The sequence below is a fragment of the Emydura macquarii genome, unplaced genomic scaffold (assembly GCF_026122565.2).
Source record: "Emydura macquarii macquarii isolate MOO-44397 ecotype Brisbane River unplaced genomic scaffold, CSIRO-AGI_Emac_v2 contig_450, whole genome shotgun sequence".
Lineage (NCBI taxonomy): Eukaryota > Metazoa > Chordata > Testudines > Chelidae > Emydura > Emydura macquarii.
This window is the reverse complement of record NW_027130587.1, coordinates 11,108,899-11,128,846: the sequence shown is the minus strand read 5'-3', so window position 1 is coordinate 11,128,846 and position 19,948 is coordinate 11,108,899. Positions and strand designations below refer to the sequence as shown.

The window sequence follows — 19,948 nt, the reverse complement described above, 5'->3', positions numbered from 1 at the left end:
CTATTTTAAACACTTTGCATTGGTGTGGGAAAGCTCCCCAGGCATTATGAGCAAAGAAAAATCCACAATGCTGTCCACTTAAAGGCAAAGAAGGTTTTTATTTAAGTGACTAGCTTTTTATAAGATTTTAAAAACCAGCTCACATCAAAATCTAGACCAGTTGTAAAAATCTGACTCCTTTAGTTCATATTTGTTAAGAAATTCATTATTGTACATTTTTTTTAATTTTTACAAGGCAGCCATATGAAATATAAACATTTGTCACCATAGATAGAACCTTCCCACTGACACACTATTTAAAAGTATACACTTAGTAAAACCGTAGACTCAAAGAACATATACAATTTTAAGTCTCCTCACAAGGGATTCAGTTATAAGTAGACTTTTTGTTTTCCCACGTCAATAGAAAAATAAGTATGCATTAGGGTTGGGGTTCTGCCATGAGACTGCCATTCCTGACCCATCTGACATCCTGTCTAGACAGGAAAGTATCTTTGAATAGTTCAAATGTACAGATTTTCCTAACTTTTCTTTGTTAATCTTTACAACTTTTCTTTTCCATTTTACATGTAAGCCTGCTTGTTCGTACTCAGCAGTCCCTACCCTCTGAGATCCATGCTTTTCTGTATAAGGAGAGGCTAACTCAAATTTTTCCACCCCTTCCCACCACATGCCCAGTTTTAAAAGAATGTAAAATTTTAAAATAATTACAGGCTAGATCATCATCCCCTTTTCATGTATCTGAGCCAAAAGGGAGTGCCAAGTCTGTTCTCATTCTTAACCCACCCCCAACCCCCCAGTAGCTCCCTTCCATCGTTGTCAAAGCAGGATCCCTGGCTGCTCCATGCAGCTTTGTCTGGGAAATCAGCAAGTTACCCTACTCACCCCAGGGGCAATCTCCCCTGGAGGAGCTATGCTTCCAGGGTGACTGAGATCAGACCTAGCAGGTCAGAAGCTCACATCTGTGCATTAAGGGGACTGAAGCCTGCACCAGTTCCAGGCAGAGTGAAAAGGGACCATACTTCTCAAAGGGAATAACCAGGTGGAAATTCTGACATTCAGAATTTTCAGTCCCTTAAATAGGAAAAAGCTAGAGGATGAGCTGATCTCACATAATGTAAACACATTTCTTGCTTCTGTTAGTAAACACTTTAGCTTATTAGTTGTCAGTGTAAAACCAACTTGCTGCTTATTTATTTTCTTGGGGTTTGGATAGAGGAAAAAATTGCTTTCAGTGCTGTACTACAGGGATGTCTTGTTCTTTACCAACTGTTTTACGTTCAGACTTTAAATGCCTCTTGTGCTCATAGATTTAGAAGCTTCTTTTCTTACAAAATTTTGGCTGTATGTAAGCAGGTTGTTTCAGAAACAAGGAGTACTAATAGCCAGTTTTTTCCTACTTGGGACCCTACTTATGGGGAGAGAGGCTCTTGATCATTTTGCATGCAATCTGCAGTGTGGTTTTTAAACAAATCCAGTTTGCTTTTAAATAGGCACACTGTGCAGGAAACTTTTGCAAAGTGGAAGCAGGGCATCTTGTTGAATGGTGCAAGGGCTGTTTACGTGCTTTGTACGCCCTACGAGACTGTGAGCCTTCAACAGAAGTGTAACAATCTTAGCTAATACTGCATAATGACATCATGTTCAAACAAATTAAGCTTATTGCTTGTTCTATCTCCCCATAACCCCTGAAAAAGGCCCTAGCTACTTTGAAAATAGTGGCAAATAAGAGGAGGCAGCCCTATATTTTCACTCATACCGTGGTCTGAAGTCTTTCCAGTGTGGAAAAGACTGTGTACACTAAATAGTTGGAGAATGCAACACGATTAATGCTCTAACCAGATCAAAATGGCAGCTGACTCTTGAACCCCAGTGAGAGAGAGGGACAATGGATGCTGTGTAGTTCTCACACCTAACAAAATAGTAGGCCGGATAGATATAAAACATGCCACAGAATAAACAAGAATACTTTGGTCAAGCAAGAAGATTTTGTTCCACCAGCACTAGTGTAGGCAAACATGTACTTTGAACATTTCTTAGTGACATATCACCATTACTATGCATGTCTGTGGAATATTCTGCACGCTTTACAATGCTACTTTTTTTTCCCCCAACTTACCTAACAGGACAACAAAATAGACCCAACAGCTATTGTAAAAAATGCATATTGATTACAAATTTGCTGTGAAAGCTGTACCAAAACTTCACATTGAGTGATTATGAAGTCAGTAAATATACACACACACACAACACACACCACAGCTGTGAAGGTGTCGTTTCACAATAGCTCAGATAACAGTCCACCTCTGGTAGTTAATCACTGATTTTTTTTTTTACAGTAATAAAAAACTGGGTCCATAAACATGGCAGAGAAATAAGTGTTCCTAGTCGTAGCCTGCCTTACTTGTGCATTTAACTTTGACTGCGATGACTCCTCCCTAGAATATGACCATACATTTTACATTTCTAATTACTCCCTCAGTTTACCTGGGCAGAAGACTGTGCTTTTCCATATCAAGCAGACAGGAGGCACTAAGGTGCAGAAATTATTTATGGGCCCAACCTGGGTTCCGTGAGCACCCAAAACTTCCATTGATGTCTTAAATCACAGCCAAGATAATGTTGAGTGTGCAAGAACATCTGGTGGTAACATGATACAAACAGAAAACTACCTAAACCCAATCTGATAATGAACGAGCATTTTTAAAAGCACAGCTGGTCCCCTTTGGTGAAAGTTTTAGCAAAACTGAATGAAGACAAATCTATTTTGAAATTCCACTTTACTGAAAGGGCTCTGAATCAGGAAAGTCTGCACTGCTGAATCGTGGCATATAAACTATCTGGACAAAGTTTAAAGACTTGCCTAAAGCATTTGCTTCTTCCTAAGAGGAGGGATTGACAATTTAATATAATTGGATTTAGGTCAACATCCAAAAAAGAGCTACCCCTGGTAGCATAAGGGGGGGACTAATGTAGGTGTGAGTTTTAATATGGTCAGAATATACAGCTGGGTTCCCAAATTTCCAGTTCCATAAAACATCTGTTTGTAGCCCTAAGTCATTGAGAGATTCCAGGATATTATTCCTATCATTCTTCTTACCATAGTGCTATGCTCAGCCCCCCTGAAACGATTAGTGACTAGTATCTAGAGCAGAAAAAAAAAAACCCAGTGCTTTAATCATCTGAAATTTTGGAACACCAGTTTCCAGCTGGTATGATACATTAACCTCTAACCTGAATATGTTGTGGGATTGTTCGCAAAGGTGCTTAGCTGGAGGACCAGTGAGCAGAAGATAAAACATTCAGTCCCTGAGCAATAAGCAATATAGGAATTATGCTAAGGCCACATGAGCCCCAGTATCTCATGAAAGAAAGTAGGGGAGTTAATTATTCTAATACTGTATGTAGTAACATCGAAAATGCTGACATTCTAATCATGTACACAGACTAGCACTTATTTCACTGCTTAAATTATAATACTGTTATGGGAAGCCAGCACCAATTGCTGCTAGTCAAGAAACCCAGGTATTAATGAAAAATTCAAGTTAAAAACACATTGTTAGAGCTTTCAGGCTCATTTCCCTTAATGATGGGCACACAATTCTAACTAGATCTCATTCTAGAAAGAATCAGGTTCTCTCTCCGGGATTGAAATATAGAGGAGAATTAGCTATACAGAATAATTGGTTTGGAAGCCTCATGGCTGGTAGAGGTAGACGTTAGCTAAAGCAACACTAGCTTTGAATTGCACAGCAGGCACAATAATTACCAGCAGTGTACATGCTGTACCACGCAGCTGCTTTAAAAATGTAATTTTGAGCTAAACAAGCAATGTCACCTTTAGCTCTGCCCGGCAGCTTACAGGTAGGAATTCAACAGACAAATCTGAAAAGTCTTAGGCTCGCTTGCTTGTTAAACTTGGAGTAAGCTGAAAAATACTATATCCCAGAGAGTTTGCAGTGAAGAGAGCCTAAAACAAATCGGCCAGTCACCACAGCACCAGGCAAATAAAACTGCTCCAAGGACAGTAAAAGCAAGGAATCTGTTGAATGTATAAACCAGTAGTGATTAGCTATAGATCACTGGAGCAAGCTTTTTACTGCAGGTTGTGAGGACATTTTTTTGTTGGTACCTGTTAGTCAGAACAGATGCATCAGATAGGACTAGGCACCAACCACTCTTATTACTTGCTTTTCCTTTCCCCTAGAGCAGCAGCAGAGAGCCAAATTCATCACTGAATAAGCAGCCATGGCCGCACTAAAGTCTGTGGAGCTATGCATGCTTATGCTAGTAGTCAGTTTAGTGCAGGGAGCTAATTTCGGCCCTGCTTTACAGCCTGTGATTTCAGTCTTGCTGCAGAGGTTGGAAGAGAGGGACACGGTAGGGACAATCTGATAAGAACAACACAGAGAGCAAAGACAGATCACATTAGCATTTAAAGTGCGGTCTTTTAGAGGACTTGTGACATTACTCAGAAATATACGTGTAAACCTACAAACTACTTTTAAGTGCTATTCTTGGAGATCTTACATTTAGCTTTTGTGGCCAAATGACCCGACACCAAGGAGACACTGAGCAAAGGACATAAAAAACCCAGCTACTTTTAAGTACCCGATCCTAACTAGTGTGAGCTTGCGAAACATTTAGTGTCTTAATTTTAACTTCAACACTCCAATTTAATTTAATAGGGAAAAGAGAAAGCATTTCAAAATAAAATTAACATAGCGGATCTTTCAGGAAACGTGAAGCTAAATTTTTGCATGTGGACTGGTGACAAGTGTAATACGAAAGAACGGTAACTTTGGAATTTCTGCCACAGAATAAGATACAGAAATTTACCTAAGGTGCTCCACTCCTAAAGCTAATTTGCTGCTGCTTTGGGCAGGAATCAGCCATCCGAAAGTGTCATAGGTCTCTGGGAGTTTGGAGTCTGCAGAGAATGCAGTTTAGGTTTTCCTGCTACTACCTCATTGTAGTTTCCGGATAGCATTCCTTGTACATGCTATATCACAATAACCAATACGCTCACTTGAGCCTGCATCCAACATAGAGGAGACGTGAAAAATAGGGTGCCTTTAATTTAAACTCTCCCAGGCTCACAAACCAGTTTTTAAATCTTTAAGAAAAGGTTTTCCAGAGCACCTACAACTTTGGTGCAGATTGGAAAACATGCTTATGTTAGGGCCCAATCCTGAAACATCTTAGTAGTTCCACTGAATTCAGTTCAATGGAACTTATCAGATGAGTAAAAATTTCCAGGATCTGTCTCTTTGCTTCTATCTGAAGCTGATTACACTATTTACCTCTGAAATGTGAATATTTAGGGCAATTCCCACACACTTACCAGCTCTAGCAGATCCTTCTAATTCAGTTGAGAAAATCTAAATGGAATTTTTAGATAATTAAAAATTAGTACTTTTAACTGGCACCTACAATTTCATAGAATCTAAACAGCCGTGACAAGGGGAAAATGACCACTATACAATCTGTCATTTTCATCCAGTGTAACATTCTGGATACACTGTAAAAGAGGGTTTCTTTAGCTTACCTACTTAGGATCCATGTCTTATATCAAAAGGGTTAAACCCATTTTGTTGCTTGAAGCAATTCAAACATTGGTACAGGAACCAAGCTCCACGAAAACAGTGTGTGATCTTTGTACATAGCAACAATATCTCTGCTTCAGACTGCAGTAAAGAGATTTTTTTAAAAAAACATGAAACATTTAAACTTTATGATTTGGTTCATAAGTAGATTTCTCCAGTGGGTATTTTAAGTCTAGCTACCTCACTTGTAAGATGTACAGATCAGAACTTGAGCTGATGCATATTCATCAACACCATAAGCCAAAGGAAATTGTCTTGGGTTTAAGGCACCCAAAGAGTTTTGCCTTCCGCATCCCACTCGACGTGCACTTCCCTTCTGTGTATGTAACACTTTCTCAAGAGTACAGCAGCAATTGACACAACCATTACAGTTTTAAAATGTAAGCCTCTTTACCTGCTTATGCTTTTTTTAAGGTACTCCTAATTTGCTGATGTCACTCTTTTAAGCATCTTGCATTGAGTAAAATCAACCTGTTGTACAGCTTTTTTCTTATTGCACATTTTATAATGTGTCTTGTAAAAAAAAATTTCTAAGACATATTTTGCAATTTTGATATTAAGCACTTGAGATCGTTTTAGATCTGGATTTTAAGTTTTATAATAGGTATGTTAAGAGGAACCACCAAAGTTCCCTGCTTGGTTTAAGAAGGCAGATTCCAGAGCAAGGAAGCCTCTGGGGGTGTGTTCTCCCCCACCTCTTATGTTGAAGCTGCCTAAATACCATCTTCAAGGCATGCCTACAGGTTGATTGGTGGGCACCCAAGACTTACACCTCCATGTTTCCTAAGGCGCAGACTCAAATTTATGGACCCCACCTCGAACCCAGGCGATGGGGGGCAGATGCCTCTCCTGATCTTTATCTGATTCAGGCTGGCTCTGGGCACGCTCTGGTTTGGGGTTTGCCGAAGGTGGATCGGGCTGCTGTACAGACATAGCCCTGCGAAGGTGAGTCCTTTTCCGCAGAAACTCAGGCTGGGAGTGCAGGCCAAAGCTTCCTTTCCTCAAGATCATTCGGGAGTTGTTCTTCTTGGGCCGCGAATGGAGACTGAATTCCAGCGAGGCTAAGTGCGCTGCATAACCTGCGCTGAGGAACTGAAATGGAGGAGGGAAAGAGAAAGAAGTACTATGCATTGCTAATAATCAACCAACCAAGTGAGCAGACTTCACCTCAATGAGCAATTGGCCTGGTTGGAAGGGATCCTGGGTGGGGGAGAAGCATTCAGCATGCACTGCTCTCAGGCCAGCTAAACCACAGGCATTGCATGTTGGCCAGTCATGGCTATGGTTCCTTCACAACAGCCTCTTTTCTGAAGTGATGCTTCCAACTTCAGTGTAACTAGTTAAGTAAATGGCATGAAAGGCCAGACTCCCTGTGGTGAAGGGAACAAAATGGCCTTTCTAGCACTTGCACTTATCTCCTCATACTCAACTGTAAGGAGGGCATTGTCCTGTTCCCCTCTGGGATCTGTCTTTCATACTGAAGCACAAGAAGGGCCCAAATGGGTAACATTCTTTCTCCATGAGTTCAGCCACAGAACTGCATGAGATTCAGAACAAGGATAAAAAGAAAGCCCTAGAGGGGTAGAAAACAACAGCTGAGACCCCCTTTAGTGTGACTACAATCTGGATCAAAGAACGCGGGTGACTAGGTTTGGACCACTATGGGTAGAAGATGCTAATATTATGGCTTTAGAGCTCTGTATCTTAACTAGCTCTTTCTGTGTGGCCATTCAGCAATTCACTGTATGTGCAGCTGTCAATAAACCTGTACTCGTGAGATGTTAAAAGCGCTTTGCCCCATTCTCCTTCGCTGTTCACTCTTGCATGGAAATTCCCTCCCTAGGGCCTGCCCTGGACCCACTCAAGATTTCTCTTCACTCTTCATCTGCTGGGCATGCCCCACAAGACACTTTAGCATGAGTTACATACCTGACACTGAGTCTGGTATTTCTTTGTCGGACGTCCCACTATGTAAATCTGTGAAGGTGACAGACCCAAAACATTGTACACGGAAATATCCTTCATTGAGCCATACGCAGCGCAAATTTTGATGTAGCACTAAAAGAAACAAGGCAAATATTGTTTTAATTGCACGTGCCTGCTGTAAGATCAGTGGGATAGCCATTCAGAGCTTTTTTTTTTTTTTTGGTAATGAAGTGCCAGATAAACTGATGTTACTGACCCAAATTGAACTTCCATTGTTAAAAAGAAACATCAGATTTCTTTGCCCATAGAATTGGCAAGATGATTGCATGTTTGTTTTTTGTTGTGTGTTTTTTTTTTTAAGTAATTGCTTGGGTTAGGGTGAAAGCCAATAGGAGTGGGTGCCTAACTATTTCTAGAAGCTGGACAAGAATTACATGCAATAAACATTAATGTTGTTTCCATTTGAAAGGCCCATATATGAGCAGGGGATACTTGGGAAGTTTGATCTGCAGAGGTGCTACGCATCCCCAACTTCCACTGATTTCCATACGAGTGAAAATGAGGCCACATTTTCCCATTAGATGTGAATCCAAAATACAAACATGACTGACCAGGTTCTCAAAAGCAACATAACCCATGTGCCCGTATCTGTTTCATTCTAAGACACCAGCATCATTTCCTGGAGCACCTAAGATCCTTAGAGATCTCCAATCTTGCTTTGGGGGATTTTATGTGATCACAGCACAAGGAATGGAATTTAGTGTGAACCAAGAGAACTCCATGTTTGTCTTATAAAAGTGAAGGTTTAGTTGCCAGGTTCAGGGCACTGAAAATCATCAGGCACCTTTATCCTTTACACCTTGCTGTGAAGCCAGACTCTCTGTGTCCAGGATTCTATCAGTATTATTTCATGTTTCTATTGTGGTAGAACCTAGAAACCTTTCAGTTTCTGCAGCGGAGGTGGCTGCATAGCAAGCTTTATCCTTCCATCACCCAGCAAGGTGCTTGAAGGACCAGAATCCATACAGAGGCTTATCACAAATAAAACACAAGCCTGGATTTTCCCTGACTATTCAGATTTAATACAGTTAGCAAATGGAAGGATGCAGCCATTATCAGGCATGGTGTTGACTGGATTCCCCTAAACTGGGGCAATAAGTTGCTTGGCCTACCCACATTTGACCTTGTACTATTCATAACTATTGGATTTATTTATATGCATCATCAAAATGAATAGCCTGGCTCCAGGACCCTCAGAAGGCAAAGCAGCCTTTGCATCTGTGAATGGCAGGAAGGAAACCAAGACACAGCAGAATACCTTGTAATGGACAACGGTATTTTCCTTCCAAGAGGGAGAGAACCTCCGCCCTGGCAATAACGATATAAATCTGACTTTCCAGCAACTGATCATACAAATTCAAGATGTACACAGAATCTCTATTACCTCTTGCATTAGATTCCGGAGGAAAATAGTTTTTTGTCGTAGTGGGTCATGAACAAGTCCATCTGAGAAGAAAATCATTCCTTGAGGAAAGTTGTGCTGAGATAACCATGAGACAACTCTCTGCTTCTGCATATCAGGACGGCCAGTGATATAGATGATCAGGTATCCCAGATCCTGCCAGTGCCTGTTGGAAGCAAAAGCAGCAAGAGCGTGGAAGTCACTATCCACTTTAATCTTGCTGAACATGGAGACAATTTAAGAAAAGCCAGGCATAATCTCTCAACAGGTAAAAGGCTAGCTGGGTGGGAATCAGGTTTCTGATTTTAATGGCTAACATCCTGTTGCATTCATGCAATAATTTGTATGCCTCAAAGGAAATGGGGGAAGAGCAATAGGCAGTCTTGTACAAAAATTGTTGTGGAAAACACCGGGGACATTTCAAAATGTATTTTATCTTAAACATGCTGCACACGGGATCCAGTCCTGCAGTCTCTGAAATGGATGGGAATTTTGCCTTTGACTTCAACAAGAGCAGAATTGCACCCTGACAAACTGATGCTCATCACTCCATTTCCAGGAGGGTTCGAGGGGCACTGAGTCTAAAACGATAGACACCGCCTCTTTGCCCAGTCAGCATTAACTGACTTCTTAAATGAAGGGATTAGGAGGTTCTTAAAACTCTTGCTGTCAGTACTTTAAAGCGGGAAGGTACAGCATGCCCTTGATTAACATTCATTATAGTATAAAATCCTTCTAAACTCACCGCCCTTTTTGATAAGCAGAGTAATACATGGAGAAACTAGCCACTGACTCCGTATGCTTTTAATCCGTTTTCCCCAGAGGCATCCTGCTCATGTTGGCACAATTTACCATGCAAATCCTGAAGTTAAACATCTAAGTGCTATTGAAATGTGTAAATTCCTATGCACATCAGGGAAAGCTGGATGTCTGAGTGATACAAAAATGCATCTGCAAAGAAGTCTGGGCCTTAAAATCCATACATTTTATGAGCAATCTGTTATTTCTCCCTTCCAGTTTGATTCCCCCCCCCCCCCCTCCTTTGTAACATAGGGAGGAGGCAGGGACTCCAAAAACGCAAATGTGCCCGTGTCCCTTACCGGACAACGTCGACTGCCCCAGCTCGAACCTTGGGGTCACTCCCCATGATCGAGACGCTCGCTGCAAAAGAGCCATCGATGCTGAACACCACGCACTCCATTCCCTGGGGAAGCACGGTCAGGTAACTCAGAGCACTGCTCTGGTCGCCCCTCGAGAAGGAGGAACAAAGCAAAGCATCAGAACTCAAACTCTGTGAGTTGCAATGAAAACCAGAAATGACGGCTGTCTGGAATAAGGCATTCAGGGCTCCACAAGTCTAAAGGGACTTAACTATCCTCTTTCCAGTTTTAACCAGAAGTGAAGACACTGGGACCCTTTTGGATGATAATCGTCAAAGAGCGCTGGGCTAAAACAGTGAGATTTGCATAAATCCAATTAAAGCACTGCAGAACAAACCAAAAAAATCACTGACAATACAATGAAGTCCCATAGGCTTAAAAATAGAAATTAGCCTGGATTTTTTTATGTTGTCTAAAAATATTGGATATGCACAATTATATGGGGGGGGGGGGAAATGATGTACACCTTGTGTCACTGCATGTGTGCAAAAAGTCAACCTCATTATGTAATAGACATGGACAGGAATTGCCCATGCCTTTGTCCCTGTGTATTGTGCTGAAAATTCGGGCCCACAAGAGTTTAACCAATTCACAAAAGGGGAGGAATTCCAATACTAGGAGCCTACTTCCCCACATTGCTTTTCTCATGCAGGGCTCTGCCAGCTGCAAGCTTCGGCACATGGAGTTTTCTTTCACTGGGGTACAGATCTTAGGACACCAGCAAAAGGCAGGTGGGTGCAGGGGTTCCACAACTTCCTTCTCCTTCTGCTATATGAATCCTATTGCTCTGCAACTTTGAGTCAAGCCCTCCCCCTTTGTCACAGTGAGTGTTACAGCTAGGGGGGACATTATATTTGCTGTTACAGGCAACATTTTACAGGGTGGATTTCTGCTTGGAAATGTGCCCGCATCACATGTCAGGTCTAGACACGATCATTTAAAAGTAAGGAGGAGACAACTACTTCTTCCAGTCTAGTGTGAAGCATATTAAACCTGGAATCTAGGATGCAGGAGATTGGCTCCTGAATCAGCTGCAGTGTTTAAAACTTCAGACTTCCCTGAATAGACCTTAATTTTTTCTTAAGCAGCCCTATCTTCTCAAATTGATTGCCTGCTATTGTACAACGGAATTATTGCTAATTAAGAAAATATATATATATGGAACTGGAAAGCTGATCTTCCATTTGATTAGCTGTGAGGATATCTTTTGTTCCATTTTTCTTTTAGAGGAGACGTTCAGTGGAATCTGCAAATTATTTCCCAAGTGGTCGTGAAGTTTAACTCTAAATTGGAGTATTAAATTAAAACTTTGTCAAAGCATTTAGCAGTTTTCTTACTACAATATAAAAAAGCTTTAGGAGCACAGCTGCCCCCTTCCTTGCACTTAGGCAGATTAATTTTATTTCACACATTTTTCCTCTTTATGCTTGACTCAGCAGAGGGCTTTTCATGAAACTCTTGAGAGCTAGGAGAGAGTCAATTGATTTCACTTCACTGAATTGTTGCTTTAAGGCTGTGTTTTTCAATTTAGAATAAGCATGGCCCTGAGTACAGAATTAAAGTGATTCCTTCAGTCAGCCTGACATCAACAGATGAACTGAATTACAGACTTAGACCAAGATAATACCTTCACTGCTCATTTCAACAGGAGAAGCTGGTCACACCCTGAGGAATGCAGATCACCCCTTCACCCCCACCGCAACCCACAAGCAGGCTCTGTATTACCCAAGCTACATTCACTAGCATCCTTCAGCCGGACCAGAAAACCACTAGTCGTTCAACCTGACCCCTTGCATTTAAGAGACTAAGCGCTAGTTAGTAGAGTCCCATTGGCTATTATAATTTGTATTACTGCAGTGTCTACACGTTGCAGCCGAGATCAGGACCCCACAATGCTTAAAATAAAAATAGACGAGGCACACGAAGTGTGGGGGGAAGGAAGCACTGTGCTTGTTTTTCAGCTGGGAAGCGGGGACACAAAAAAAGGATGAAGTGACTTGCCCAAGGTCACACAGGAAGTCTGGCAGTGCTACCCCGGTCACAAAACCATCCTCTCTCTCCAATATCTTCACCAATCTGCAGTGATGGCTCATATCATGTGAATGACAATTACAAAGCGCAGGGGAGGCTTTTCTGCTACTGAGGGCTTTGTGGTACCATAAAGCACTTTAACTAGTTGCATAGTTTTACCTCTACAGGTTACCGTATTAATCTTAGTGACTAATCAAGTCTGCCTTAAGTCTAGAAGGCAAAATTAACAGACATCACTCTGAAAGCACATCATCCGCCTTACTTGCATTAATTAAAAAAGACAGAGTTTGAGAGGGCAGCTAAGTATCACATACATAGTTTATTATGAGTCATTTATTTGGCCTGTGTTGTCTAAAAGCACTGGTTCTGTTTCCGCCTATTGAGCCCATAAAGGTGGAACAAACATGTCCAGAGCTGTAACTATGCTCATCATTGTGGGCAAACAAGAAGTGGCTTTGCTCCATTTGAAGAATGGCACTCATGCTAAATGCAGTTTTTCTGGTGGATTTTTTTTTTGTTGGTCTGTTTTTTATGGCATAACTCTCTGTGTATTAGGCAATCCCACACCTTTAATTATCCAACATTGAAATCTGAAAATATTACCTAACCACCATTTTGATGGGGTACACGCCAACTCTAAGCCTCTTCTGTTTGGGTATGTTGTAGGATATCCTGCCACTGCTATTGGTGATCTCTGTGTCGAAATACACCCACCTCCCTGAAGAGGGTTCAGTCATAATAAGGATATCAACCTGTAAAAGTGCCACACACACAAAAAAATCTATTACATTTGTTAGGCTACAACACACATCAGGCTCACAGCAAATGCCAGACTGGCTCAGACCTGTGCTCTAAGTAATTATCCTGTGTCTGACAATGGCCAGCACCAAATGCTACAGAGAAAGGTTCAAGAAACCCTGCAGTAAAGAGTGATGGGGATAATCTGCCCACAGGAAAGTTTCCTTCTAGCCCCTCTAGGGGGGTGTTTAAAGGGTGTTTTATGTCCTGAAGCATGAGGGCCTATAGACACTGCTATTTTTTTTTTTAATTACTGGGCTCAGTCTTGCAAGGTGCTCAGTACTCATGCATGGCACTTAAGCACCCGAGTGCCCTGTTCAAGTCACTGGGATTACTCCTACCCTTAATGTTAAGCGTATGTCTAAGTGCTGTGCAGGACTGGGACCAGAATGCTCAGCATCTTGCAGAATCGAGCCCCTAACTTTGGACATTCTTATTCGTATAGATGTCCAGTTCTCTTGGTGTCAGGGATATCTTGTAGCGATGAGGTTTGAATACAGCTAAATGCTAAAAGCCTTCTGACAGCTTACAACAGAAGTGTTATCAAAATCTACCCCTCCGGGTTCGTCTAGACTTTCTGAGGATTTTGTTTTTCTAAGTCCTGAAATTTTCTATTGCTCACACTGTTCACTTTGCACCCTAACTGGATTCTGTATCTGAATTATTCAAATACCCCATTAGCACAAGGAAGGAACGGGGAAAACATCTGAAAATTTTGCTGACAAAGTGAGAAGAATCACTTCCCTATAGACAATCTTGAAAGGAGTAGTGGATCTAAAGAGATGTATTTTCTTTACTGAATTACAGCTTGAAGTTTGTTTTATTCAGCCATTCAGTTCTTACCTTTTTCTTTTATCAAGCCAGGAAAAAATCTTTTGTGGTGTTAAAGAAAGAAGAACTTCACAGAACAACAAACTCTTTTGCATCAAGCGCTCTCAAACAAGTCTCATCCATTCCATATCAAGGACTTTATGGTGGTAACATAAAATGCTACTGATTTCTATTGACCTCAGTCAAGTCACTTAATGTCTCTGTGCCTCAGTTTCCTCCACATAAAATGGAGATGATGCTTGCCCTCCTTTGCAAAGTGCTTTGAGATCCTTAAATGAAAGATGTTAGGTATAACAGAGTGGTACTTGTCATTTAGAGATTTGACAGCCCCCCAAATTAGTGCATCAGTGAAAACTCCACAGCCCAAATGAATTCTTCAGCGGTGTCCAAATGACAATCATAAATTAGTAAAAATCTTAACACTTCCTTTGAGCCATTCAAGTCATGAGATTCTAAGGACCTTTACTAACTGCAGGATTTTATTACACCCTCCCTCCCCCTCGCTTTCCCCATTGCTGAAATGCAGCCCCTTCTGGGGCAGGAACGCAGCAACAAGGCTCACCACTTGTTCACAGCACAACGTGGGGGAGGGAAGTGTCAAAGGACAAAGCTCCATACTCATTAAAGTCCTTTCAAGGAAAAATCCGTACAATCATAAACAATCTCTGCTGGTTTAGGATTGCTTTTCAAATCAAGGCATTTCGTGGCTGAAATCCTGTAACCTCCGTTGCAGGAGAAAATAATGGGATTTTGGGTTACATTTAACAAAAGGAAAAACTCCAGAGTTACCCAAAAATATAGTATACAGCGTATGGCTAGTCTGAAACTATTTATATCACAGTGCTTTTCCCCGTATTACACTGAGCATGCAGAAAAATGCATAATGAAAGACACTGGAAAAAAATAAAATATTAATAAAGCATGTGAAATGCCTTTGAACCATCCAAATTAAGCATCTGGTTGACCTGCACTACCTTATCCCCTTATCATCGTCCCAGCATGAGTTTGTTTCCATACATGCCTTTATAGCTTAATAAGTCTTTCCAAGTTAGCCTTTTAATTTCCCTCTCCCACCCCTGTATTTTGGGTTACACCAGAGACATACACTTAAATGGCAGTATTGGGTGCGCAGCCTGAAAGAGGAATGAATTGGAATACATTTTCAATCTAGTTATAGCTTCATGCTTGCACTTGTTAAAAGCCGAATGTGTTCACTGTTTTTGAGATGATAGGAAGCCAATGGGAATACAAATGAGCAGTCTGTAGAAATTCTAAATGGACTCTGTTGTAGCTCTTTCTGCGGTAGGAACGCAGCAGCAAGGCAGACCACTGGTTCACAGCAGAATGTGGGGGAGGGACGTGTGGTCAAAGGACAAAGCCCCACACTCATTAAAATCCTTACAGGGGAAAAAATGTGTACAATCATACACACAACCTCTACTGATGTAAATCGGCATAGCTCCACCAAAGTCAATGGAGTCAGGCTGATTTACATCAGCTGAGAATCTGGCCCACTTTCACATGAAGCATCTGGGGATAATAGAAGAATTATTCCTTGGAAAATGGAAGCTACCTGTAGGCTACAGTCCTGTGCCTGACAGCAACAAAGATATTCTGCCTTTTTCAAGCATCTCAACCTCAGTGTGAGGTCAGTAAATATCTATCCCCATTTTACAGATGGGAAACTGAGGACGGAGCAGTCACATGACTTGCCCCCAAGGTGGCATGGCACTGAGCCAGTGGCAGAACCAAGTTTAGAGCACAGACCTGGGAGCCCATGATTCTAACTGGGAGGCCTCTTCTTACGAGCATCCCACAGCGATTCCTCTAGTGCAGTTTTACACAAGAGGCTGAAAGCAATCATAGCTCACTGAGCATTTTCGGCTTACTGATGAGAGCAATGGAAAGTGAAGCTAACTACATCCGACTCCCAAGTCATGCGTAAAGTGATGCTTATGAAGTGCTCAAATCAGCACAGAATCCAGCTAATTTAAGAGTTAAATTCCCCGCTTCTCTCCACATACAGCTCTTACACCACCTTCTCATGCCTCTATAATCAAAATCAGTATGAATTTCAAATGGCTTTGCATTCTCTGTTTCCCCGAGCTTTGAGCCATTAAGAGGACAGGGGGAATTTGCCACAATAGCGTCTCTGCATCATTTCTGTTTGGACACAGTCTGCTCTGTTCTCTTGCATTACTAGTTGAACAACCCCCACCTCCTGGGTTAGGCACAGGAAGAGGAGGCAGATCAAACACTTAGGCTAGACTGTTGCAAAAGTGCACCAAGGAGGGGGAATAGAGAACAGAGTGCGGATGTTTCTGTTCTCTAAGCACAAGCAAGGGGAGGGTTAGCAGGATCTCAGGCATTCCACCTTTTAAAGTGTATGTTATTTGCTGCTCCTGGAAATGCAGCGTGCCTGCCTCAGCGCTGTGCAGGCAGAATGTCACTGGGGCAGCCTGAAAATGAGCATGTGAGTGCAAACGTCACAACCTCGTCCTTCAACAGCTCGAGAGGCAGCGTGGTCCAATGGATGGGGCAACTGAGTGGGACTCAGAAGACCTGCATTCTGTTCCTGGCTCTGACTGTGACCTGCTATGTAGTGCTGGGCAAGTCACTTCACCTCTCTGTGCTTCCTTTTCCCTCCCATCCCAGCATTGTCTTGCCAATTTGGACTTTTAAGCTCCGTGGACAGGAACATCTCTTTTTGTACAGCACCTAGCACAATGCCCAGTCTTACCTGGGGCCTTTAGGTGCTACTGTAATATAAATAATAAATGATGTCGGGTGAGAGGAGGTTTACTTCATAAACTGCCAGGAGATGTAATCGTGCTGAATACATAACTGAAGCCTTTTAATGCAAAGTAAATACACCCTTTGAGACTGTTGCTCACTTATACCCAGATAGGTTCAAAATGTTCATTAATTCTTCATTTGAGGAGTGATATTCATAGGAAGTAATCAAATTATGGAGCTTCCCATAATGTCAGCACTGACCCCCCTCCTATTAATCACTGTACCAGAAGAATCTCTTCTTATATATATATAAAACGTGACCGGAATAAAGAGCGATTGAAAATCTAATAAAAGGGCTATGATAAAAATCTGCAATAAAGTTTGCACAAATCTGTGATCTTATCCCATATGTCATCTCAAGTAATAGGGTTGTTTTAGAGTGCTTACAAACCTAAAGAGACCAGATTGCAAGAGTGATCTTGACTAAAATGTAACCTCACCCCACTCTGACAATTAAATTTACATTGGAACAGGAAAGGCTGCATTCTGCAGTGAGATGGTAGCAGCAGCACATTCTTATGAATTACAGAGAAGAATAACAAAGCACAGTTTATGACAGAGAAATACTGTGACATGCACTTTACTGGGTTTGAAGTCAACATAAGAAAGCAAATTCATCCCCTGCTGTAGCTTAATTGAATTTAATGGAGTTACTTCCAGGGTGAATTTACTCAACTTCCACTGTGTCACTCAACCAAGAGTTTTCTCTGGCGGTGTTAGAAAAAGCCAGCCAACGTTTGCCTTTTACGGTAATTCAGTTGGGAGGGACTGTGGCAGAGATGCAAAGAGGTTCCCCTAAGCTGTTTCCAAATGCAATGGGATGGGGAACTGACCTGCGTTAAGAAGCCAGTGGAAGATTCTCTCTTTCTCTCTCACACACTTGCACACTATTTTCTTTTGGAAATGTATCTCCAATCTGCCACCGTCTGAGACAATAAAGATTGCTATATTTGATGGGGTTTGACTACTTGACCTGCACGCCTCTTGAAATTAAATGGCCCATTTTAATAGTTTAGTCTCCAGACATGTCACCTTTAATGAGCATTATATTAACCAAAGTCCACTTATGCAACCAAGGAACCAGTCCAGCAATGGCAGCAGAAATGCAAGCTTCCTTCTTCGACCCCTGCAATGGTCCTAATTTCTGAGGGGACAACCTTTAGCTATGGATATCTGGCATACAGAAAGCCTTAGCCAATCTGCTAGGTTTTCAAGAAAGTAGCCAATTGTGCTTTTGAATTCTGTAAGGTGGGAATCCAAATATTTAGAAGGGAAAAGGAACCACTTCCTGCCCACAGCCTGGGGGGAGGGGGGGGAAAGCTCATGTCTCCAAAATGCATCAGGAACACAGCCCTAGGGGAGTGTGTATACACTGACTAAATTAAATAGCCCTGGGACAAGCAGGGAGTGTTCCTCCTCCCCCTCCCCCCCATCTTAATTACAGTTATGTGATTGCCAGGTTCTACACACATTTGTAACAGCCAGACTACTGGAACCAATGTACCTATAAACACAGAGATTCTTAGCCTTTTCCATACCAGGATCCCCGCCACCTTCCTATTTAGCAATCTGAGAAAGGCAAGGCAGCGTGACAGCTGTTTGTGACCCACAAGTTGAAAACTGCTGCTGTGGCCAGTTCTCTATCCAAGGTCATATGAGACAAGGACAATAATGAAATAATGGCTGTTTCACAGGAGTGGAACGCCAAGCAAGACTTCTTTTAGGATTCTCACTGTGCCATGAGGAAATCACAATATGGGTCGATTAAGGCTTATGCCTGGTAATTAGTCACATTTGGCTTCTTTTGCTCACTTTCCCCAGCTTAGCATGTGTGGTGCAAGGGATTGTACCGCATCAGGTAAAGGAAAAAAGAAATCTGCCCCATGTCTACATTCTATGAAACAAAGAGAAGGGGCATGGATTTCCTGGTAGCTGCAGTGTGTTAAACAGCAATGAGAGCAGGCTTCCTTGATGTAAACCAGTTATTAAGAGTGATTATTTAAGTGCAGATGGTTTCAAAAGCAAAATGCCTGAGGTTAGAGTGTAAGCAGTAGATTGTGCACAGACCCCATTATTTCATTTCTAGCCTGTGATTACATTCAGCTAAGCTGCATCACGATCCTGCTGTCAATGACAGGGCTAGGGATGCTATCTGTTGCTTTTCAATAATTCAGCTACCAACGCCACCTTCATTTTTCTCTGACAAAAGAGTGATATTTATGTCCTCACGTATTGTAAATGAAGGCTCATCACTCATTTAAAGAAACAACTGCAATTCATTCTTTTAAGGCTATTTTCATAGCATTAAACTACACGCATCTAGAGGGGACACACTTTCGTGTATAAGTGTGGTATAAGGGTAGCAATGTCAGACCTTGCAATTTTCTTCTGTTACAGGCACTTGTTACTAAATAAAACTGCACTGATCATGAAATCTAAATATGACAGAGCCACTTTACTGTTGGGCAACTCAACTGAAGTACAAAAACATTCAGCCATTACAGTTTGCCTATAGTATAACCTGTGCCTATAGAATAATAATAAGCACGAGTATAATGTTTTTCACCTGCTGATCTCAAAGCACTATGCATCAGGATAAGCATCACTATCTCGATGTCATAGATGAAAAAACTGAGTCACAAGTGAATTGTTTTACTTTACTCAAAGTCACAGAGCAAATCTGTGGCTCAGCTGGACACCCTGGTCTCCTGACACCCAGTCAGATGTCCTGTCCACTACACTGCTATACGCCTCGCTGCGAAATTCACTTCCTGGTCAACTGTGGGAAAACGGAGAACAGCCCTGCCGCTCGAGCTAAAGGAGACTCTACAGCCGGCTGGGGTAGTATTGTATTCTCTATGTACCAGTTGCTCATGGGCATCACACAGGTTAGCCACGTGTTTCAGTGGGCCCGACATTCAAAGTGGCCTAGGTGAACCTACAGGCACTGATCCTGCAACAAGCCCAATGTGGTACTCCAGTGGCATCAGTGGGTCTGTGCCCCAGTGCTCATTGCACGATCAGGCTGTACGCATTCACTGATATATGGTTGCTTAACGTTTGGCTTTGTTCGCCTTAAACACTGCTATTATATCAGGCTCTTGGAGCAGCAATGGCTCCAGCTCTGTCACATTATTACCTTGGTGCTAAAATTCATCATCAGGCTTCCAATTTAAAGAGAAACTGCAGCTATGTAATCCACAGAAACCCAGTGCCTTTATCTAAATGTCTCATTTGGGTACATACATTTTTCTTCCATGATTGGCTGCTGCTACAGAATTCTTTTCTTTAATTCTTGTTCAATAAACTAATTCTGTCTCCAGTAGGTGGTGTGATAG

General features: G+C 41.9%; 1 protein-coding gene across 7 annotated transcripts in view; it reads right to left on the bottom strand.

Moving 5' to 3' along the window:
* Nucleotides 1-73: 73 nt before the first annotated feature.
* PITPNM3 (PITPNM family member 3) overlaps nt 74-19,948 on the bottom strand; it is a 315,040-nt gene continuing 295,165 nt past the window's right edge. For all 7 annotated transcript variants that reach the window (XM_067537998.1, XM_067538000.1, XM_067537997.1 and 4 more), the window contains 5 exons: nt 12,789-12,937; nt 10,095-10,244; nt 8,977-9,160; nt 7,536-7,664; nt 74-6,698 (listed from right to left, as the gene is read on the bottom strand). In XM_067537998.1, coding sequence (XP_067394099.1) covers nt 6,390-6,698; nt 7,536-7,664; nt 8,977-9,160; nt 10,095-10,244; nt 12,789-12,937 — 921 coding nt within the window. In that variant the 3' untranslated portion in view covers nt 74-6,389. The remainder of the gene's footprint in view (nt 6,699-7,535; nt 7,665-8,976; nt 9,161-10,094; nt 10,245-12,788; nt 12,938-19,948) is intronic.